The sequence below is a fragment of the Brassica napus genome, chromosome C7, assembly GCF_020379485.1.
Source record: "Brassica napus cultivar Da-Ae chromosome C7, Da-Ae, whole genome shotgun sequence".
In the NCBI taxonomy this organism is placed as follows: Eukaryota; Viridiplantae; Streptophyta; class Magnoliopsida; order Brassicales; family Brassicaceae; genus Brassica; species Brassica napus.
Window position 1 is genome coordinate 7,196,460 of NC_063450.1, and position 13,399 is coordinate 7,209,858.

The 13,399-nt window shown below is 35.6% G+C and overlaps 3 protein-coding genes across 3 annotated transcripts; all 3 read left to right on the forward strand.

The window, feature by feature from the left end:
* The first annotated feature begins 1,048 nt into the window (after positions 1 to 1,048).
* LOC125574802 lies at positions 1,049 to 4,782 on the forward strand. The gene is made up of 5 exons (XM_013836583.2): positions 1,049 to 1,740; positions 1,840 to 1,916; positions 2,067 to 3,398; positions 3,485 to 3,653; positions 3,865 to 4,782. Exons 1-5 carry the CDS (start codon positions 1,656 to 1,658, stop codon positions 4,506 to 4,508), a joined length of 2,307 nt encoding a protein of 768 aa, XP_013692037.1. The 5' UTR covers positions 1,049 to 1,655; the 3' UTR covers positions 4,509 to 4,782.
* A 2,820-nt stretch (positions 4,783 to 7,602) lies between these two features.
* On the forward strand, positions 7,603 to 9,694 carry LOC106390211 (pentatricopeptide repeat-containing protein At2g17525, mitochondrial). Its single transcript, XM_013830627.3, has one exon. The coding sequence runs from the start codon at positions 7,794 to 7,796 to the stop codon at positions 9,681 to 9,683; it is 1,890 nt and encodes a 629-aa protein (XP_013686081.1). The 5' UTR covers positions 7,603 to 7,793; the 3' UTR covers positions 9,684 to 9,694.
* A 45-nt stretch (positions 9,695 to 9,739) lies between these two features.
* Positions 9,740 to 12,422, forward strand: LOC106390212 (SRSF protein kinase 1). The gene is made up of 5 exons (XM_013830629.3): positions 9,740 to 9,978; positions 10,075 to 10,270; positions 10,948 to 11,739; positions 11,828 to 11,875; positions 11,955 to 12,422. Exons 2-5 carry the CDS (start codon positions 10,088 to 10,090, stop codon positions 12,216 to 12,218), a joined length of 1,287 nt encoding a protein of 428 aa, XP_013686083.1. The 5' UTR covers positions 9,740 to 9,978; positions 10,075 to 10,087; the 3' UTR covers positions 12,219 to 12,422.
* Positions 12,423 to 13,399: the final 977 nt, after the last annotated feature.

Below are 13,399 nucleotides of genomic sequence, written 5' to 3' on the forward strand. Positions count from 1 at the left end.
TATCACGGACGATGATATAGCGCTTCATAAACCGCTATCGTATTGTTAGATAGCATTTTTCGTCTGCTATTAAAACGCATTTTTCTTGTAGTGACTTCTCCACAAATTTTCTCGATTTTTCTAAGTTTACTTAGTTTTAGATATCCCTTTGAATGTACAAGTACTATATACATGGTATATACACGAAAACGATTCTCCCAAACTACTATTCAAAACCTTCGTAAAGAAAATAAAACAGAAAACTAATTTCTGGTAACATTATTTTTAGTGATTATATTCTTTGCTGTTCGCAATAATGAGAACAATGATAAGATGTTTATTAAGTCCGGATCGGATCTTGTCGGGTCCAGATCTTTCGGGTCCTAGAAATTTAGACCCATATATGTATTTATAATTTTTTGGGTCGGTTCCGGATCGGTCTTGTCGGGTCCGGATCGGTTCAGATCTATAATTTCAATATCCGTAAAATATCCATAATTTTCGGGCATATCCGAACCTGACCCGAAAACTCTAAAAATACCCGAAAGACCGCAAAAATACCAGAAAGTGCCCAAAATTTATCCAAAATCAGACCCGAAAACCCAAAACATACCCGAATTTTACCCAAATACCCGAATTATATTTTTTTAAAATCTAAAATTTTACTCGAAACCTACAATTATACCCGAAAAACCTGAATCCGGAACTTAAAAAAATCCAAAATACCAAAAATACCCAATCACCCAAATATGCCTAATATATACAATTTTTGCCCGAGGTACTCGAACGGATCTCGGGTAGGATCCGGACCCGAACCGAGACCCGCAGGTCAAGAAAAAAAGATCCAATGGGTACTTTAGCATGGACCGAACTCAAACCCGAACCTGTAGTTTTGAGTCGGTTCCGGTCCTGATCTTCGGGTCCAGGTAAAATGTCCATGCATAATGTTTATAAAAAAAAAATAATGAGAATAATAACGGTTATTCAATAACATATAAAAATTAATAATTACTTAATTTTGGTGCGGCTCACAGAAACCACGTACGTACCAGAGAAAGCATACTCTGTTATGATTTATCTTTGAATCTCCACGCTTCGTCTTTCTCTCTCTCTCTCATCTGCAAAATTCCGTTTTTCATTTTCTCTCTCTCTTCTTGTCAAAAGTGAGAAAGCGACCGGAGTTCCGTACTTTGGATTAGATGTGTTTCGTCTCGCTGTTTCGTCAGTTTCCTACTACACACCATTAGTCTTCCTTCTCTCTCTCTCTCTCTCTCTCTGTCTGAATACGACTTTCCCTCTGTTCCCCCATTTCTTCTCTCTCATCCTCTCACATTCTCTCTATTATCGAGGCTTCATTGATTCACCAGAGACAATCTCATTGAATATAGTTTTTACCCCTCTCGATCGATTCATTGCGTAAAGCTCGTCTCCTGTGTTCTATTCTGTTCTGTTCCTGTTTCAGACTCTGTCTTTTTTCTTTTTCTAATCCAGAATTGGCTCTGTTCTTCTACTTTCTGTGTAATAAAGTTTTATCCTTTCTTCTCTTTTAAGACAATCAATATTCCGAAGTTCACTCTCTTTTGTCGGATTCCTTATATGATTCATCAGATCGGAAGTATTCACTTTCTCTACATCTATTAACTTTTCTTTCACCGGAGAGATCCGATCGCCGGAGAATGGGAGGCTTATTGCATCTCTTCGATTTCCACAACAACAGTTTCTCCCGGAGAGTTTTCTCTCATCACAAAACCCGTGACGAAGGTGAAATTTACATAGGAAAAAAATTCAAATCTAGATTTCTTGGTTCATATTTCGAAGATTCGATTAATCAAATCATCTTTATATTTTATTTTCTGGCAGATCTGGAAGCTCCTAGGAATAGTTTTGAGCTTCAAGTTGACAATCTTCACACTTACCATAACGACAAAGATAAACCGGTAATTTAAACCGAACTTCTCTTTTTTCTCTTCTTTTTAATCACGGCAAAACCTTGTCATAACAGGTTTTGACCATCATTTTTTTAAGAAATCGAATATATTAATTACTAAATGAGTTTTTTTTTTTTTTTTTTAATATTAATTTAACAGCCGAGTTATGGATTTGAGGAAGATGAATGGTATGAGAGAAGCTGTTACCCCATCGAGGAATCAATGAAGAAGAAGATCATCGAAGAGCTCTCAAAACGTTCCAACGATAAACATAATTCCCCAAGTCTTGTAGCTAAGCTGATGGGAATGGAAGCACTTCCTTTGGAGTCAACTAAATCAACGGCTTGGATCAATCCTCGCCAGACTGCTAAAGTGGATCACTCTCATGAGAAAGGAGGAGGGAAAAGAAACAAAAAGGAGAGGAGATTAGCCTCATCGGCAGTGAATGTAGTGGAGAGAAATGATATTATTAATCCACCAGTGCGTAGAAAACATCCTCAAGAAGAAGAGCTTCAAAGATTCAGAAGAGAGTTCGAAGCATGGCAAGCTGATAAAAGGTCTAAAGAGTGTTCAAGAATCATCGATTCCGGCTCCGTGGCGGCGGAGAAAGAGAGGCTCTTCACAAGAACTAGAAGCTTCGGTCGAGATTTCAACTTGAAATCAGACAGAACCGGTCCAACTAAGATCGTGGTTTTAAGACCTGGTCTTCAGAGAGTGTACGATTACGAAGACTCGTTAACTACTTCTTCAGGGACGACCATGGAAGGAAGCAGCATCGAAGAGTTTCTTGAGGAAGTGAAGGAGAGGCTAAAAGGTGAGCTTCAAGGAAGAGCTGCTCTCAAGAGAAGCTCATCAGTGAGGGGAAGCGGCATCGAGACACCTTTCAGCGAAAGACCTTTTCCGAGATCCGAATCGATGAGGTCGTACGCCGCTAGTGAGGTTCAGTGCAATGCACCAGACTCTCCTCAAGATTTTATTAGTAAGGATACAAGAAAACTACTAGCAGAGAGAGTTCGCAATGTTTTGAGTAAAGAGATGAGTAGCAGTAGCCGTTTGAGACCTACTGTGTCCGACGCAGAGAGCTTACAGAAATATACTGATGAAATTGAAGAAGACACAAGAAGAAATGTTCATAAGAAGGAGCCTTCATCACCAAGAAACCTCAAAAGATCACTATCAGCTCCCGTCTCAGGGACATCGTTTGGTAAGCTTCTGTTGGAGGATCGGCATGTTTTGACTGGGGCGCAGATCATGAGGAAGCACGAGGCTGTAATAACAGAGGGAGAAGAAACAGAACCAGTTGTTGTGGATCCAATTAGGAGGAAAGAAAGATTCAACCTCAGGAAGAAAGTTTCCAGCTTTAGATCAACTCTGAGAGGAAGAATCTTTGGTAAGAAGATACGTTCAATGATCGAATCCAACAGTTTTGAGGATGAAACGATCAAAGACTTCGTGACGGGTTCGAGGTTTAACAGCTTTTACGATCGAAATGTAAGAACTTTTCTGTCACCATTTCGAGGTGTCCTTATGATCTAAACTGAGACAAGTTTTGTGTTCTGTTTTTTCTTTTCTCTCAGGAGAATTCAACAGAAGTGCCTCCAAGCCCTGCATCAATCTGCAGCAGTACACCAGAAGAGTTTTGGCGAAATGTCGATTATCTCAGCCAGGTTTCGACTCCCGATGTGACTGTATCTGATGAGAATGGTATGCCTCAAGTCTTCAGAGACATCAGTTCCAATCTAAGTGGTAAGACTCCTCTCTTTTTTTTCTTAAATGTAGACGATTTAATAAATATTTCAATAATTGTTTTTTAATACAAATTTGGGTGTTAATATTTAAGTAATTTTCTTCAAAAATTTGGGGGCTATAAACCAATGTTTCATTTGGCTTTATCCGACCGGCCCTGCTCACACACTCTTGGAAGTGTTTCTTATTCTCTGTTTCTGCTGATTCACAGAACTAAGAAGGCAGATAAATGAGCTTGACTCAGATATACAAGTGCCGACCCCTGTGGAAGAAGAAACTGCTCGAGAGATTGAGATTACCGTTGACTTAGGAAATCCAGATAAGACATTTGTTAGAGATCTTCTTGTGGCTTCTGGTTTGTATGAAGGGACAACAGATAGATCCTTGTCTAGATGGGATCCATTTGCAAAGCCTATAAACAAGTCTGTTCTTGAAGAAACTAAAGAGAATCTCAAGAAGAGAAACAATCAGAATCAAGAAGGCGAAGAGGATATTGAAGATAATCACAACATACTGTTTGATCTTCTGAACGAGGTACTTACGGTGGTGCTTGGACCAGTGAGAAAGTCAGGTTTCAGGAAGAAACTTATGAACTCGTACGTGTTTGAACCAACGTCTATACGAGGTAAATATTTGCTGGAATCAGTTTGGAGGATCATGTCGGAGTATTTATATTCTCAGCCTGAGAAACCCTTTTGTTCATTGGATGGGATCATTGGTTGGGACTTGGAGAGGTGTCCATGGAGTGGTTTGATTGGTGAAGAAGCTACTGTGTTGGGGAGAGAAGTTGAAGGTATGATCATGTCTGATCTTGTTGAGGAAGTTGTTAAAGATCTAAGAGAACAAATGGTTTAAGATAAATAAGAGTTGAGATTCTGAAGCAGAACTGATTGATTTGGTTTGGTTATGTGAATGTTTTTGTGTGTGTGTTTTTCTGTAAATAGGGTTATTTTTAATGGAGTGTTTTTTCTTGAAGAGGGAAGTTTCCATGGTACCTGTAATTGTTTATTTGCAGTACAGGGAAGCTCTCTTCATTGCTACATAACTACTATTTTACTAATACTAAAATGAGTTTATAAATTGTAATGGTGCATAAATCTAAATGGGATTTGCAAACCTTGAATACCAACTGAGCCTTACAATCTTACATTCATAAATCATCATATTATCATTATGTTTCAAGGCTACTCTTTTGTCCCAACACATAATTTTATGAAGAGTTTGCATTTACTAAATAGATAAAATAATTTTGCGTTTAGTTGTATTCACCATCGATGACTCCGGGTCTATTAGTCAAATACCGATGATGGTTCTCAGATGGTCATAATTTTTTTAAATTATTTAATTTGTTATAAAACATTAAAAAATAGAAAATTATTGTTTTCTAAAGATTTTATATTCATTTCTTAATTTAATATTTTGTAAGAAATTTTATAATATATATATATATATATATTAAAATAAGAATTATATAAAATTCTATATTTATAATTCTATATTTAATTATAAATAAACATATGTTTGTATAAAAGTTAGAGAAAATTGGATATCTAACTCTAATTTTTTTTAATATTTGTGATTTGCTTCGTTTTAAAGTATATTTATTTTTAGTATTTGTTTTGCTCTAAAAATTACGGATATCCTTTTTTTTTTTGACCAAATTGAAAGGAATAACATATCAAATTAAATTTAACATAAAAATGTCCAGTTTTAATCACAGCTTAATTAACTGCAACATGCGTCACTAATCTATGTATATATCTCATAAGAATACATTTATGAAAATGGTGTGTTAATAATAATATCCCCTATATATTAATTGAGAAGCATTTGAAAAATTAGAACCTTAATTTTGTATTAATTAAAAAAAACCCCAAATCCTAGGTGGCATTCTAAATGCCTTCTAAATTCTATTTCAAAGAATTCTAAAGCATCTAATATAAAGTATAGTTTAATCTAATAATGTCACATTATTCCATAATTATATAACACTAGAGAACATTATATTAACCTAAAATATAGGAAGTGTGTATTCTTTCCTTAAATAAAAGCTACAGCATTACCTAATATGATTTACATATATATGACAATTAATGATTATGAATAATAAAGATTTAATAACAATTTTTGCATCTTTCTTCATTTTTGTTTAAATTTATATTATTAAAAAAAATTAAACAATCACATTAGCCATATAATAAAAAATAGATTTTTTCTTATATGTTATATTTTAATTTTTTTTTAAATGACTTTAAATTACAAAAATGAGGAAACCTTATATGTTATATATATTTTTTTTTAAACGACTTTAAAATACACAAATGAGGACACCTTATATGTTCTATTTTTCTTATATGTTAGAATTTTCTTATATGTTATATTTTGAATTATTTTAAAACGACTTTAAATTACAAAATTGTAAGTTTTCCTTAAGTATACGACTAAAAACATTAAAATGACATGCATCAATTCGATGGTTGATTTGAAAGCTTTCAAAACCATATGGAAGATAAAAGTCAAAATAATTTAACTGTGGAAACAATACTGTTCATTTTTTTCAAGAATGTGTTCGATGGAAAAAATAAGGTTTTTATGTCATAATTTGTTTAATGTCCACTAGAGAATATTATATTAACCTAAAATATAAAAAGTGCGTATTCTTTCATTAAATAAAAACTACAAAATTACCTAATATGATTTACATATATATGACAATTAATGATTATGAATAATAAAGATTAGATAACAATTTTTGCATCCTTCTTCATTTTTGTTTAAATTTATATTATTAAAAAAATAAACAATCACATCAACCATATAATAAAAAATTAGATTTTTTCTTATATATTATATTTTGAATTTTTTAAAATGACTTTAAATTACAAAAATGAGGAAACCTTATATGTTATATTTTTTTTTAAAACGACTTTAAAAATATAAAAATGAGGACACGTTATATGTTATATTTTTCTTATATGTTAGATTTTTTCTTATATGTTATATTTTGAATTTCTTAAAACTATTTTAAATTACAAAAATGTAAGTTTTCCTTAAGTATACGACTAAAAACATTAAAATGACATGTATCAGTTCGATGGTTGATATGAAAGCTTTCAAAACCATATGTAAGATAAAAGTCAAAATAATTCAACTGTGAAAACAATACTGTTCACTTTTTCAAGAATGTGTTCGAGGGAAAAAATAAGGTTTTTATGTCATAATTTGTTTAATGTCCACTAGAGAACAATATATTAACCTAAAATATAAGAAGTGTGTATTATTTCCATAAATAAAAGCTACGAAATTACCTAATACGATTTACATATATAAGACAATTAATGATTATGAATAATAAAGATTTGATAACAATTTTTGCATCCTTCTTCATTTTGTTTAATTTTATAGTATTAAAAAAAATAAAAAATCACATTAACCATATAATAAAAAATAGATTTTTTTCTTATATGTTATATTTTGAATTTTTTAAAATGACTTTAAATTACAAAAGTGAGGAAACCTTATATGTTATTTATAGTTTTTTAAACGACTTTAAAATACAAAAATGAGGACACCTTATATGTTATATTTTTCTTATATGTTATATTTTTTCTTATATGTTATATTTTGAATTTTTTAAAACGACTTTAAATTACAAAAATGTAAGTTTTCCTTAAGTATACGACTAAAAACATTAAAATGATATGTATCAATTCGATGGTTGATTTGAAAGCTTTCAAAACAATATGGAATATAAAAGTCAAAATAATTCAACTGTGAAAACAATACTGTTCACTTTTTTCAAGAATGTGTTGATAGAAAAAATAAGGTTTTTATGTCATAATTTGTTTAATGTCCAATCCGATCAACCCATGATGTATTAATTATAGTTTGTTCCATTATTTTTAATAAAAATTGATCCGATCTATCGGAAAGAAATTATATAATAACAACAAAAAATATTTTATATATATAAATAAAATGATCAAATATATAAAAGAAACTATCGATAATATATACAAATAAACTCGACATGTTATCCTAGTCGAGGATTACTACAAAGAAAGAGAATGTCCAAGCCTAAGTTGTGACTTATTTTTATGTTTTTGAAAGAAAGTTGCGACAGTTTCGTGCCTCTCCCTGATGCTGAGAATCTCAAATCTTTCGACATCTTCTCGATACGTGGCAGTGACCACAAGAATACGGCTTCAACTACGTTGTCTCTGCTCACCTTCTCCACCACCATCATCATCCTCTTCTGTGCCTAGCGAGGACCATATCGTCCGTCTCATCCTAGACCAAAAATCACCTTCAGGAGCTCTACAAACTTTCCAATGGGCCTCCACTTTCCCTGGGTTTACCCACTCTCACTCCACATACCGTGCTCTCTTCCACAAGCTCTGTTCTTTCCGCCTTTTCGAAACCGTCTACCAACTGCTCGACGAAATGCCTAACTCTATCGGTTCCCTTCCAGACGACGCTATCTTCATAACCATCGTCCGAGGATTAGGCCGCGCTAAACTAACCAAACGTGTGATCAATGTCGTCGATCTTGTTTCGAGATTTGGGACCAAACCATCAGTAAAAGTTTTCAATTCGATTCTTCATGTGTTGGTGAGAGAAGATATTGACATAGCTAGAGAGTTCTTCAGAAGGAAGATGATGGCTAGTGGGATCCAAGGTGATGAGTACACATACGGGATCTTGATGAAAGGTCTTTGCTTGACGAACAGGATTGGCGATGGTTTCAAGCTTCTTCAGATCATGAAGACACGCGGCGGTGTGGCTCCAAACGCTGTGATTTATAACACTTTGCTTCATGCACTTTGCAAAAACGGGAAAGTTGGGAGAGCGCGGAGTTTGATGTGTGAGATGAAGGAACCGAATGATGTGACTTTCAACATCTTGATATCTGCTTACTGCAACGAGCAGAAGTTGGTTCAGTCAATGGTGTTGCTGGAGAAATGCTTTGGTTTGGGGTTTCTTCCTGATGTTGTCACGGTGACTAAGGTGATGGAAGTTTTGTGCAGTGAAGGACGTGTGTTTGAGGCGCTCGAGGTTTTAGAGAGAGTGGAAAGTAAAGGAAGTAAAGTAGATGTTGTAGCTTGTAACACTTTGGTAAAAGGGTACTGTGCGGTGGGGAAAGTAAGAGTTGCTCAGCGCTTCTTTGAAGAGATGGAGAGGAAGGGTTACTTGCCTAATGTAGAAACGTACAATCTGTTGGTTAATGGGTTTTGTGAAGCTGGAATGTTGGATTCAGCTCTTGACATTTTCAACGATATGAAAACGGATGCGGTTAGAAGGAACTTTGCTACATTTAACACGTTGGTAAAAGGGCTATCAGTAGGAGGGAGGGTTAACGATGGTTTAAAGATATTGGAACTTATGGAGGAAAGCGAGAACGTTCGTGGGGCGAGAGTTGATCCTTACAATAGTGTTGTCTATGGCTTTTACAAAGAAAACCGTTGGGAGGAAGCTCTGGAGTTCTTGCTGAAGATGGAGAAACTGTTTCCGAGGGCTGTTGACAGAAGCTTCAAGTTGATAAATTTATGTGAGAAAGGCAGTGTGGATGATGTGAAGACAGCGTATGATCAAATGATCGGAGAAGGAGGAGTGCCTAATGTGGTAGTATCACATTGCTTGGTTCATAGGTACAGCCAAGAAGGCTACATGGAAGAAACACTTGAGCTTATAAACGACATGGTGACCAGAGGCTATTTGCCTCAGTCGTCAACATTCAATGCTGTCGTTCTTGGTTTCTGTAAGCAAGATAGAGTCATGAACGGCATCAGGTTTGTGGAAGACATGGCTGAAAGAGGTTGCGTACCTGATGGAGAAAGCTACAATCCGTTGCTAGGAGAATTGTGCGTGAAGGGTGATTTGCAGAAGGCTTGGTTGACTTTCTCACGAATGGTGGAGAAGAGTATTGTCCCTGATTCTTCTATGTGGAGTTCACTGATGTATTGTCTCAGCCAGAAAACCGCGTTCCACAGAGACATAGACACCTTATTGGAGGACATAATCAAAACTTAGAGCTAGAGGCAGTCACAACTTTATATGCTTGTTGGGCTCGAACGTGAGATCTTGATAGCGCTTCTGCAACAATGATAAATGAAGGGTCTAAACTCAAGCAGAGAGTGAGATCAAACACGGTTCTGTTTGGTCTGTAAACCAGAGCCAAAACACTACAGCACCATGAGGGCAAAATGGAGAATTGGACAACGTTAAAATGGGAAAATGTTTGAAGCACCAATCAATAAAATAAAAAAAGACAGGAGGAGCAAAAGGTGGAGCGAGTCTTACGTTTTGAAGCCACAACGCAATCTAAGTGCTGTTCCTCTCTCTCTCTTTCTTTTATTCAAAGATCCAAACTTTGACAAACAAAGTGCACAAAACTCGGATCTTTACGGTAATATTCGAACAGGGAAAGAGAAAATATGTCGTGTTCATCCTCGTCTGGATCAGAAGAAGACGATGAGGGCTTCGATTCGTACCGTAAAGGTGGATATCACGCCGTTAGAATCGGAGACCAGTTTTCCGGTGGCCGTTACATTGCTCAGAGAAAACTTGGTTGGGGCCAATTCTCCACCGTTTGGCTTGCCTATGATACTCACACCTCTGTAAGCATCTCTCTCCTTTGTTATGCCAACATGATCTTAAATGCAGAGTTTGATTTCGTATATTTGTAACCATTAGTCTAACTCGAATTCCTTTTATCTGGGTTCTGATCTGTTTTGGTGCAAGATCTTGGCTTCTTTCAACATCTTCTTGTGAAGTGATCTCTCTTTCAGAAAAAAGGCAAAGTTTTGAATTTGTGGGTCATGGTTATAGATTTTGACACTGTACTATGTAGTTAACCAACCATAGCAGTTTGTTTAAGGAAGAAACTACCTAGAGCTGCGTATTGGATATAAATGCGTTTTAAATGGCGTCGTTTTTTAAATGTCACCGTGACTTTATGAATGTTTCATCAACTATAAGTTTACTTTCTTCTCTTCTGAGCTCTATCTTGAGAGTTCTTTACCTTCCCTGAAACAGGAAAACACTTTGACTCTCTTATATTTTCTAATTTCCAGAAAATAATTCTGATGTTTTGCTTAGAATATATGAGCATACATGTCCATGTCTATAGATTAGAGAATCCCTAGTTTTTATAAAAATTGAAATTAACTTCTACAAGCTTCTTGACATAGGCATCTTCATTCTTGGCTGTTGTTTCCATTAGTTACTGTTTCTCCTTTCTCTTCTTCTTTTCTACTCACATTTTGTGTAATAATTGTGTCTGTGTCTGTTACAGAATTATGTTGCTTTGAAGATTCAGAAGAGCGCCCAACACTTTTCTCAAGCTGCACTTCACGAGATCGAACTTCTTCAAGCTGCCGCTGATGGAGATCCTGCCAACACCAAATGTGTTGTTCGTCTAATCGATGACTTCAAGCACGCAGGTCCCAACGGGCAGCATTTATGCATGGTGCTCGAGTTTCTCGGCGATAGCTTGCTCCGTTTGATTAAATACAATCGGTATAAAGCCATGGAGTTGAATAAAGTGCGGGAGATATGCAAATGTATACTGACCGGTCTGGATTATCTGCACCGTGAACTCGGTATGATCCACTCCGACTTAAAACCCGAAAACATTCTTCTTTGTTCCACCATTGACGCTGCCAAGGATCCCATCAGATCTGGACTCACACCGATACTAGAAAAACCCGAGGGAAACCAAAACGGTGCAGCAACCATGAATCTGATTGAGAAGAAGTTGAAGAGGAGAGCAAGAAGAGCGGTTGCTAAAATATCGGGAAGAAGAGTTTCCATAGTGGGTTTAAGTGAGACACCGACAAAGACCGTCAGAAGTTTAGATGGGATTGATATGAGATGCAAAGTTGTGGACTTTGGGAACGCTTGTTGGGCTGATAACAAGTTTGCGGAAGAGATACAGACAAGACAGTACAGAGCTCCTGAGGTAATACTTCAGTCAGGCTACTCTTTCTCTGTTGACATGTGGTCTTTTGCTTGTACCGCTTTTGAGCTTGCCACAGGAGATATGCTTTTCGCTCCAAAAGATGGAAATGGTTATGGAGAAGACGAGGTAAAGATGGTTTTGTCAAGAAATCCCTAAGAGTATTCTTTTGTTTTTTTGTTAATATATGCATTCTTCTTCGCTTGTTTGGCATTAGGACCACCTTGCTCTTATGATGGAACTCTTAGGAAAAATACCTCGGAAGGTACCTGGAAAAAAAAACACTTTAGTTTAGTCTCTTTATAGCTCGGTTACAGTCTCTTTGATGCATATGTTTTGATTAGATTGCCACTGGAGGTGCGAGATCAAAGGATTACTTTGACAGACATGGGGACCTAAAGAGGATCCGGAGGTTGAAATATTGGCCACTGGACCGTTTACTGACCGATAAGTACAAGCTGCCTGAAGCAGAAGCACGCGAATTTGCGGAATTTCTTTGTCCGATTCTTGCTTTTGAGCCAGAGAAACGACCTACTGCTCAACAATGCCTGCAGCATCCTTGGCTGAATCTCAGGGCGCAGAACAATGAAGATCAGGTTGAAGGTTAGATGAGTAACTTGCAGATCAAAGGTTGAAGAACTTTAAAATTTCAATTATGATTTTTGGCTTACAAATGATATAGAACTTCTCTCTTTTATTTGTCTTTTTTTTTTCATTCTTCGGTTCGCTTCAATTTGAATACTTTTGATTCTTTATTTGTTCGTTCTTCATTTTTCTTTACTAAATTTTGGGGAGATATGATTAGTGACTAACCCATTGGTTTCATATATTTTTTTCTTTTTTTTTGCAAATGTAATTTGTTATGTTGCATGAAAACTCGTTCCAAAATCAATTTCTCGTTTCAGAATATTTTGGAAATAGAAATTCTTCGAAAATGCGAGGGGAAATACGATTTCCATAATTTTTTCGTCGAGTCTGGGATGATTCTCCGGTTTCGTTTAGGTTTAGCTTTTGGACTCTGTTTTCCTTTCCCCAGTTAAAGATCTTTGTAACTGAGGATAGAGCTTTAGTTTGGACTTTTTTTCTCCTTTAGCTCTCTATTCCATAGTGTTTTAAGCTAACATCTGTTTATGATGTTGTGAAGCTCTACGGTTGGTTGCGGTTTTTGTTTGTCCGGCGGTTTTAAATGTGTTTAGCTAGACTGATCTCTTTTGGGATTAAGTTAACTTGGATTCCTCAACCCTTTTTTTTTTTAACTACTCGACCTTTTTGATGAGTCTCTTTTTTTGTGGAAGATGCCATGTTTTGGTTCTCGAATATCCGCTATAAAGCCTCTTTTCGTTTGTTCAAGTTTTGCGGAAAAGCCTTATGGTGGTCATATGAAAGATTCACATCAAAGCTTTGTTTAGTAAAATCAGGGAATAAATTATTGCCAGCAATACGAAGTATAGACCAGCACTTGATCACACATTTAGACAAAATTAATGTATCATTGACCGCACAAACTGTATGCTTAACATGGCATATATGTGTATACACTGTGTTCTTTACATCTATGAATATCCAATATTAGAAATATACCCTTCTTTCCAAATAGAAAACCGACCGGATCCAGGTTAACCAAAATTTTTTTAATTGGTTAATTTGGTTGTGGTTGATTTCCTATTTGGACAATGCCGGTCTTTAATACAGCGTTATCGAATTACAAATGTTTGATTTATTTTTCAGCAAAAAAATGTGATTATGGTGTTAACTACATAACACATATTAGTTGAACATATTTTTTACG

Excerpts from the sequence above, each read along its gene's own strand:
- LOC106390212 (XM_013830629.3), top strand. The coding sequence starts at position 10,088 with ATGTCGTGTTCATCCTCGTCTGGATCAGAAGAAGACGATGAGGGCTTC. Across the intron at positions 10,271-10,947 it reads CCTATGATACTCACACCTCT|AATTATGTTGCTTTGAAGAT; the intron begins GTAAGCATCTCT and ends TGTCTGTTACAG. Across the intron at positions 11,876-11,954 it reads TAGGAAAAATACCTCGGAAG|ATTGCCACTGGAGGTGCGAG; the intron begins GTACCTGGAAAA and ends TGTTTTGATTAG.
- LOC106390211 (XM_013830627.3), top strand. The coding sequence starts at position 7,794 with ATGCTGAGAATCTCAAATCTTTCGACATCTTCTCGATACGTGGCAGTG.
- LOC125574802 (XM_013836583.2), top strand. The coding sequence starts at position 1,656 with ATGGGAGGCTTATTGCATCTCTTCGATTTCCACAACAACAGTTTCTCC. Across the intron at positions 1,741-1,839 it reads TCACAAAACCCGTGACGAAG|ATCTGGAAGCTCCTAGGAAT; the intron begins GTGAAATTTACA and ends ATTTTCTGGCAG. Across the intron at positions 3,399-3,484 it reads ACAGCTTTTACGATCGAAAT|GAGAATTCAACAGAAGTGCC; the intron begins GTAAGAACTTTT and ends CTTTTCTCTCAG.